The sequence below is a fragment of the Penaeus monodon genome, chromosome 1, assembly GCF_015228065.2.
Source record: "Penaeus monodon isolate SGIC_2016 chromosome 1, NSTDA_Pmon_1, whole genome shotgun sequence".
Taxonomy (NCBI): Eukaryota; Metazoa; Arthropoda; class Malacostraca; order Decapoda; family Penaeidae; genus Penaeus; species Penaeus monodon.
Window position 1 is genome coordinate 59,370,430 of NC_051386.1, and position 10,000 is coordinate 59,380,429.

Here is a 10,000-nt window from a genome sequence, read left to right on the forward strand (position 1 = left end):
GATTCGTAAATGTACGAATGAATAAAACGCGATCGCAAACATCGCCCAGGTGCCGAAGTGAGAGAATGCATCCCGCGCCCACTCAGCGAGGGCGTGATTTTCTTCCCGCCCATCTTCGGGTCTGGCCAGAACCTCTCTATATCTCACATCGTGGGTCCCGGAGCGGCGCTGGGGATTCTCAACTGGAACGAGACACACTACAAGGTGGGTCGGCGTCGCCAGGTGAACGCTGGGAGGTCTCCGCGGCAGATGTGCTTGTGCGGACTACATTTAAGCACACAGTGGTTTCTTCGTCTTTCCCGTTAGCTAGAATTCCTTTTTGATAGCTTCATTTTCCCTAGCTACAAGTGTGCATTGGTCTTCTCAATTATCGAGGAGTCTCTTTTTTTTAAAGTTTCTTTTCCCCAGCTACATTTAATCAAGCATACGAACACAGTGGCTCTTAAACTTTTCAATTATCGGAAGCTCTTTCAGTGACCTTAATTTTCCCCAACTACATGTGTACATACATAAGAACAAAGTGGTTCTTATCCCTTCAAGTACCAAAAACCATTGTTTGCGTGCATGCAATCACAGTGGTTCCCAGTCTTTTCATCTCGAAGAACCCTTTAAAATTATTTTCCATGTGGCTCCCTAGTTTACGAGAGGCCTGTGTATTTACTGATTCTATTCAACTAACTACTTACACATTCGGTCAGTTTCCTTAATTAAGAAAAAATACTTACGTTACCGAGTATAAATGATAGTATAAAATGGAAAAAAAATGTCTTCCTCCAGCATCCTTATCATAAATAATAATAATTTGTGCGGAAGCTTTTTGAGATTTTGAACTTAGCTCACGGACCCCCACGTCTATTTATTACCTGTGCGGACACCACCTACTGAGATCCTCTGTGTTGTATGCATTTCTTTGTGCTCTTAATAGTGGCATTCTTTAATATCGTATCAAGTCGTATCTATTCTTTATTCAGTATTTATTTTTATTCACTTTTTTTATTCACTGTTCATTTTTATTCAATATTATTTTGTATTCACTATTTACTTTTATTCACCATTTTTTTGCATATTTCCTCTGTCCATCCAGGGGGAGTCTTCCATACGTGGCATGGTGGCTGACCGATGGGACTGGTGCGGCCTCAAGGAATTCGAGAACGAGACGGGTTCTCATAACATCTCCATGGCGACCTACTGGAGCTGTAAGATTGTCTAAGTCCCGTTCTGTCTTTGGATTAAGGTTTCCAGAAGCCATTTTGAAACAGTTTTGATCTTGCTGTGAAAGACGGAAATATATGGTGTTGATAGAATGGCAGAGGAGAGCGTGCACAGGAAGAGATAACAGTTTTCGAAATTCTCTTGGCATATGCTTTCCCCGACGATTTGAATTTCGTTACTAATCTCCATTCTGATTAACCTGCTAGCGTCAAAATGGAATATGCCCGTGATGCCCACGACAGAAGCCAGCATCCCTTTGGGGTGGGAGGTCGAGGTGCATGAGCCTCAAGGGGGAGGATCCCACGGATACTACACGGTGGAGACGCTTGTCCATAACATATTGGAATTCACCCCCGGGGTGGTGGACTACCTAGACTTCAAGGTCAGTTGTATGTTTCCCCCCTTATTTTGCCTTTCCTTCTTTACCAAAAGAATAAAAGGCAATGATTTGATGCTCGTTTTGTTAGTGTCACATATCACGTATCAGCTTCAACATCAGCATGACGATATGGCCCCCATACCCAGGTTCCTGATGGTATTTACTGCGAGGGTATGGTGTCCCCCGAAGGACATCCCTTCCCGGACTTCTCAAAGGACAGGCTCTTCACCTTTAGCCTTGAGATGAGGGACAGCAGAGTAAAGGACTTCACGTGGGCTGACGTGAGTGACATTTTTTAAAATCAACTGAAAGTGTTCCAGCTAAGTAGTAAGAAAGCTATATTCAAGTCATACTTTGAACTGGACATAATGTTATGTTATAAAGTAGATAACTGTATCTCTCTGATTTTCAACTGACTTACATTCGTTCTGTCCACATCCACATTGTTTTTCTCTCTACTAGATCCATTTTGCCTTTCACTCCTGAAGTAATAGTGGTTGGCCTGACGCAGTAAATACTAAGCCCTTGCATTTACACCACACATTACTCACTGAATCAACCAGACAACCTCACTTTTCCCCTATTAATAAACATACTTTCCCCCGTCTGAACCGGCCTCTATTATTCCAAAAGGGGAGGGGGGGATCTCGTATTTAAGTCCACCTAAAGTCCCGGAGATCCACAGGGTTAGTATGAGTTCCAAAGGCCTAAGATCTCGTAGTTTGACTTCCAAAAAAGTAAGTCCTCTTTGAACACATTAAGATGCACAGGGTTAATATGACTTCCAGAGGGCTGGGGTTAATATGACTTCCAGGTTAGTATGGCTGTCAAAGACCTAAGAACTCGTACTGAAGTCCTCCTAAAGACAATGAAATCCACAGGGTTGGTATGACTTCGAGAAACAGCTGTACCGAATCGACCACGAGATAGTGAGCACGCCCAGGGAACGCATCACCGCCACGGAGATTTTCGATTTCAATGACGGTAAGATTTGTGCTGTTTTGATACCGCGACTGTTAACGTGTAGGAAAAAAGAAGAAAAAAATTAAAAGATATTGGTTAAAGTACGCAGTGAGAGAAGTAGGAATGTGTAGAAGAATGGATATAAATATGCAGAGAAAGTAGGAGAAATATCCTGAGAAATAAGGGGAAAAATGCAAAGAAATAAATATTATCACACAATGAAATCAATGAAAATATACAAAGAACTGAGTAAAAATGACAAATAACTGAGTAAAAAACATACAAATAACTGAGTAAAAAACATACAAATAATTGAGTAAAAATATACAAAGAAATAAACAGAAATTATACAAAAACTCTCATCCAGCCATAGCTCCCCCCCCTCCCCCTCCCCCCGGCAGGTCTGGCTTTCACCTTCGGCAAACAGATCGCAAAATGTCGCATCACCATCATTAACGACACGAGGACGGACTGGTCGGATATCACGGGCATCGGGCATCTTTGGGCAGATTCTCCCAATGCCTTCTTCGGCTCCGACCTCGTTAATTATACCTATTACGGCCCCAGGTAAGGCTGAGGTGGTGGGTGGGGAGGGGTAGGGGGGTAGGAAGTCGTGGCGCGTTCGGATGGATCAAATTTGTTCGGAAATTTTGGCAGTTATGATTATCTTTTTAAAGTTATTTTACTATTATTATTATTATTCTTATTGTTATTATTATTATCATTATTATTATCATCATTTTTATTATTATTATTTTTATTATCATTATTATTATTATTATTATTACTATTATCACTATTACTACTATCAATATTAATTTACGTCTTTTTTCCCTCTGAATGTTATTGAATTTATTTTATACATATATATATATATATATATTTTTTTAAATCCTGGATTCTTTGGCTATTTTTCGCTTTGGTAATAATGATAATAATGTCAAAATTTCCTCCTTATATGTGCTAATAATCAAAGCAAAAGGTAAATAAACAAATAAATAGACGAATAAGATAGATAGACGAATAAGATAAATAGACGAATAAGATAAATAGACGAATAAGATAAATAGACGAAGATATAAGAATAGAATGATAGACGAATAAGATAATAGAGAATAAGATAATAGACGAATAGTAGATAGAATAAGAAATAGAGGATAGATAGTAACGAATAAGATAATGCATAAGAAAAAACGATAGATAAAGACGAATAGATAAATACGAATAAGATAGATAGACGATAAGATAATAGACGAATAAGATAAATAGACGAATCAGATAAATAGACGAATAAGATAAATAGACGAATAAGATAAATAGACGAATAAGATAAATAGACGAATAAGATAAATAGACGAATAAGATAAATAGACGAATAAGATAAATAGACGAATAAGATAAATAGAAAGTAAGAATAAGAAATAAGATAATAGACGAATAAGATAAATAGACGAATAAGATAAATAGACGAATAAGATAAATAGACGAATAAGATAAATAGACGAATAAGATAAATAGACGAATAAGATAAATAGACGAATAAGATAAATAGACGAATAAGATAGATAGACGAATAAGATAAATAGACGAATAAGATAGATAGACGACCCCAAACCCGTACCCCCATCCCCACCACCCCATCCCCAGACCCGAACGCGACATGGACGGCGAGGAGTGGCGGGCGGCGAGGTCGGACTGGCCACTTGACGTCACGGCTGGAGACAACCACATGCTTTGGATGTGGACCTTCGCCAACGTGAGTTCCTGTGACGTCCCTTGAGGTATCGAAGGGGATGTCAACAGATAAGATGAGGGAAAAGGGGGGGGAAGGGGGTTGAGTGAGGAGGAGGGAGATCCGCGTAGAAGTGGAGAGTCGGGTGGAAATGCAAATGCGGAGAGGAATATTCTGGGTATTTGTGTATGTGTGTGAGCGTATTTATTTTGTGTATGTGTGTGAGCGTATTTAATCTGTGTATGTATGTGAGCGTATTTATTCTGTGTATGTGTGTGAGCGTATTTTTTTGTGTATGTGTGTGAGCGTATTTATTCTGTGTATGTGTGTGAGCGTATTTATTCTGTGTATGTGTGTGAGCGTATTTATTCTGTGTATGTGTGTGAGCGTATTTATTCTGTGTATGTGTGTGAGCGTATTTAATCTGTGTATGTGTGTGAGCGTATTTTTTTGTGTATGTATGTGAGTGTATTCATTCTGTGTATGTGTGTGAACGTATTTATTCTGTGTATGTGTGTGAGCGTATTTATTATGTGTATGTGTGTGAGTCTATTTATTTTGTGTATGTGTGTGAACGTATTTATTTTGTGTATGTATGTGGACATATCTATTTAGTATATATTTGTTCATATATCTATTTGTCCGTCTGTTCATCTATTTATCTATCTATCCGTATGTGTGTGTGAGTCCAACCATTCGTGCATGCATGCGTTTACGCATGTGTGCCTGTGTGTTCGTGCATGCTCGCGTAAAGGTATGTCTGCGCATGTAATCCATGCAGACGCACACTCTTACTTCCGTTGCCACTATCTTGCAGAAAAACGTGACGATGGTGACGAGTCTCGGAGACCATCTGTACGAGGAGCGCCAAGTCCCCATCGGCCTCAGCGTGACGGCGCTAAAAGTAAGTGGACGGAGCTGCTTCAGATCGCTAATGATATCTTGTAGAAATAAGCTAGTCCGGGTGATATTCGTCATCGGTGAGGACCTTGCAAGGAGGAAGTCTGCAGTGAATAAAGATTAGAGATTTATATCACCTAGAAACAACAAGCAAGGAAATCATTACTTGCAACTAAAAACACACACACACACACACACACACACACACACGCACACACACACGCACACACACACACGCGCGCGCGCGCGCACACACATACATACGTCCGTAGCCCCTCGCTCGCTTAATAACCTCGCTTCTCTCTCTCTCTCTCTCTCTCAGGACTTCCAGACGAGCCTTGGCCATGTGGATAAAGGGTCGTCCTTCGACTACCAGATCTACGACTTCAACCTCGAGTCCGGCGTCAAGTTCGACTTCTACAGCGACGGCGGAGTCTTCGATGTCTACAACTGTTACTCGGCCAACTGGAGGGATCACCTCAAGTTTAAACTCGATGGTGAGGGAGACCTAGGCTGTTTGTGTTGCGAGTTGGTCAGGATGAGGATGATAGTGATAATGATGATGTTTTAGGGTAAGAGAAACAATGGTGAGCATAGTAATAGTGAACATAATAATAATGATGATGATGATGATGATGATGATGATGATGATGATGATGGTGTTAATGATGATGATGAAACAATGGTGATGAAACAATGGTGATCATAGTAACAATGATGATGATGATGATGATGATGATGATGATGATGGTGATGGTGATGATGATGGTGATGATAATGATAACAATGTTGACGATGACAATGCTATTGTAAATAATGATGATAAGAATAGTGATCTTCTTCTTTTAACGGTAGGTTCATGTCTGAGCCGCCGTGGTCACAGCATGATACTTAATTGTAGTTTTCATGTTGTGATGCTCTTGGAGTGAGTACGTGGTAGGGTCCCCAGTTCCTTTCCACGGAGAGTGCCGGTGTTACCTTTTAGGTAATCATTCTCTCTATTTTATCCGGGCTTGGGACCAGCACTGACTTGGGTCCCAAGTCCGTAATAATCAAGATTAGTAATAAGAACAACACTAACAATAACAAGTGTAGCATGAGTAATGCGTGTTCGCTTTTCCGTGATAAATAACACAAATTATTAAAAATATAGAAATGGAGAAAGAAAAAAGTATTTTGAAATATGATGAACGGGCAGCCGGACAAAGCTTAGTAATGGATACGTTCATGCGAATTTACAACGTATATATTCTTTCTCAAAAACAAAGAATCACACTACAGATTTCAAACAAAAATTACTTTATGTTTATGTAAAATAAAGCTTCTCGTTGCACTTCATCAGATTTATGCAACCAGGAGAACATTTGCGCAGTATATTTCTGCACGGTGTATATATATATATATATATATATATATATATATATATATATATATATATATATATATATATATATATATATCCTACTGTATTTTTTTACGACGACGGTAAACCCAGTAAGTCGAAATCGATACAAAATCGAGTCTAATGTAAAATACTTCTCATACAACCATAAGGAACACAGAACAACTTCCTCATCATCATGTCAGATTTTCTCGGCAGTTACACTATTCAATAACCACTAGAAACCCATGGCATATATTTCGTGGCCAAATATCTAACATAGAACCGGAGCAAAAAGGTAATACAATTGAAATATAAATGACACGATCTACGAAGGAATGTAGGCACAGGCTCGAGAAACACACACACACAAACAAAGTGCATTTCGTCAAGGCTTTCGGCTATGACTCATATCCGTAAAGCGCGCTCCTACCCTGCCTAAACTGGTGTTAACTGCATAATTTAGAGCCATGGCGATACGCTTATAAAACATAAGATTTACGATATTCCTCCTCTCGTCTTAATTGTGGGAAATTTGTATACGTGAATTTTATCTTCTAGCTAAGCGGGAAACTGTATCATATAAGTAATTATTTAACTACAGCAGAGTTTTGACGGTGTGATAAGTACGGTATGTGTTCGAAGTATTGCAATACATTTATTGACTTGGACTTCAGTTAGAGAAAAATGGGCTTACCAAGAGCTCCTGGAATCGTACAATTGTCAGTGAATAGCGGCCGCCGTTTTCACTGGTCGATGATTTTTTTTTCCACGTGACCCCGACACAGATAACCTGCTAGCACTGCAATAAGCTGCTAAGGTCGAGGTTACCGCAGTTAAGAATTGACATAATTGTAAACACGCATGTAGCTCTTCATTTTTTTATTTCAGAAGTGCCCATCCAAGGCTCGCCTCGTCTCTCTGCGGTCTCTATGCCTCCTAACATGCCTCTAGTGTCATTGATCTTGATTCGGTGTGGCATTCCACTGTTTTTCTTACCTGCTCACCTGATAATCTATACTGGCTGGTGGTATTTATTGTTGTCAGGAACGTTCACTTACACATACCACTGACTATCTGTAACCCTGGTATTGTTTGTGTAACAATTACAATGTGTATGTCACGGTCACATTGCTTTCCGAAACTTTGTGGATGTGCGTTGTATTCCTGGAATTCTTTTGTTTAATGACCCTTTCCGAGTGTTGCTTTCTCTGTCACGTGGCAACCTTGAACATGAAAGTTTCCATTAGTTTTACTTCTTTTCTCGGCTGCCTCCATTCGAGCATGCGTATATTAACACAGGTCGATAAAGGGGCTAAAAGCTAACGCGTGGAGGCAGGTTCTGATATTAAGGTTTTCCATCTTTTTTTGAAAATATTATATCATTGAGCGTGACGTGCTATTGCGTTGCCTGATTTTTTGGTCTGTGTCCGAATATCACATAATTATCTGGTGTGAATAGGCTTGTTTGTAAGATAGACAACACGATAGACTGTTAGACAAACTGTTTGTGAGATTGTGAGATAGACTGTTGGAAAAATACACTGTAAGATGCACGTTTTTTAAGACATACTTATAATTTACGCTGTTTGGTGATTATTCTTGATCTTTTTCTTGTGGACTCTATATAGATTTTAAGGGGAATAAATGGATGCGGGATTGTCTTACAAACATTTACTTTTAGCTGCAGTACCAATCCTCACCTCCATTAACTTGGGAAAAAAAAAACTTCCTCATCCAAGTTGGCGACTGTAATTCCAAATACAATTGTAAACACACGTCACGCATTTAACGCCTTTCTTTTTTTCAGAAGTACCTACTAAACATTTATTCGCGTTTCCTATTCAACGTTTGTTTAACACGTATATTTAGCTCTCCCTCCCCTCCCCCATTAAAGCAGACCATAACCTCTTGAAACAAAACATGATGTGAATATCTTCGACAGTCTCGTCATGGCCCGCGGTCGTAAACACCCCTCTCCTGACTTCGTCGAGGTTCAACGAGTACTGGCAAGTCCTCCTGGCAAAGACCGGTACCGTTTCCACACTCAGGATCACGAGGGTTAAGGTAAAGGGAAGGCAGAGGGGTTGGTTTGCCTTGGGATGGTTTTGTTGCAGATAAAGTATACTGAAGTTTCGTGGTTTTGTTATCAGATATTCGGTTCGGATAACATGCACTGCACTTCTGTGTGTGTTATCTGACGATATCTGGTTATTATTATTCATTACTGGTATTGTGAATAGTCACTATTTTTTTTTCTGAATTATCTTTTGTGTCTCTTTGATTAACGTTTCTACGTGTGAGAAATGTTGATGATGTTAAAGTAATATATATATATATATATATATATATATATATATATATATATATATATATATATATATATATATCTTATCATATGCTTTTCATGCTATTGTTATCGAGCTTATACTCATCATGCTAATCTTACTCTATGGCCACACGCCACTTCACTCACCGGAAACTCATTCATCCCGCCACTTAACACGATTTACTTAATTTCCTACCTCGTACCTCATACCAATCACCATCTCATACCACTCACGAACTCCACTTGCCACCCTAACACCAATGCCTCACTCCAGCCAGTCTTAAATACGTTACTCCGCTCACCACCTCACTCCACTTAACCGTTCGCCGCATCACTCGCTCCACTCACGCTATTCAGAACCTCCCACCACTTACAAACTCATAACACAAAATGTCACTCCACTGACCACCTATTACTCACAACCTCGCTCTACTCACAACTCCCATCTTTACAATCACCAATTCAGAACCACTCATAGCCTCCCATCACTCACCACTCTCCACCCACCTCCCACCACTCACAACCACTCATTTCCCTCCCACAACATCGAGCTACCACACACTCCACACACCTCCCACTCACTCGCTTCTCCACCTCACACCACTCACAAATCGTACCCTCCCATCAGTCTCTACTCACCACCTCCCACCACTGACCACCTCTCCACTCTCCACCACTCAACACTGACCACCTTTCCACTCTCCACCACTGACCACCTTTCTACTCTCCACCACTCACCACCACTCCCCTCTCCCACTTTCCTCACCCCCCACTCTCCACTAACTTTACACTCAACCACTCACCATTTCCTACCTTCCACCTCCCACCACTCCCCCCCAGACGATCGTTGAGGAATCGAACGAGGTCTGGATTGAGTTCGTCCTCCTGTACCGCCACCCTGAGATCGGCGAGTTGGACAGCGATCTCTACGCTCATCTCACGCCCGGTTTCACAGCCCACACCCTCATCGCGACGGCTATCAACAATGGAGAGATCTCATTCGGTGGTCAGAAGCCTGGTGGCGGCGTGAGTTTCCTCTGACTCGTGTTATTTGATCGTGTTCATTTTACGTGTTTTTTTTTTCTTGGTCTGCTATAATGAAGT

At 40.4% G+C, this 10,000-nt stretch overlaps 1 protein-coding gene across 1 annotated transcript in view; it reads left to right on the forward strand.

Annotated features, from left to right (window-relative positions):
* The window catches only part of LOC119574854, a 14,737-nt gene that overhangs the window by 1,736 nt on the left and 3,001 nt on the right, over positions 1-10,000 (forward strand). The window contains exons 4-14 of the mRNA XM_037922137.1: positions 50-204; positions 1,085-1,196; positions 1,419-1,594; positions 1,738-1,872; positions 2,473-2,575; positions 2,956-3,121; positions 4,202-4,310; positions 5,104-5,190; positions 5,509-5,683; positions 8,513-8,634; positions 9,737-9,922. Of these exons, the coding sequence (XP_037778065.1) occupies positions 50-204; positions 1,085-1,196; positions 1,419-1,594; positions 1,738-1,872; positions 2,473-2,575; positions 2,956-3,121; positions 4,202-4,310; positions 5,104-5,190; positions 5,509-5,683; positions 8,513-8,634; positions 9,737-9,922 (1,526 nt within the window). The remainder of the gene's footprint in view (positions 1-49; positions 205-1,084; positions 1,197-1,418; positions 1,595-1,737; positions 1,873-2,472; positions 2,576-2,955; positions 3,122-4,201; positions 4,311-5,103; positions 5,191-5,508; positions 5,684-8,512; positions 8,635-9,736; positions 9,923-10,000) is intronic.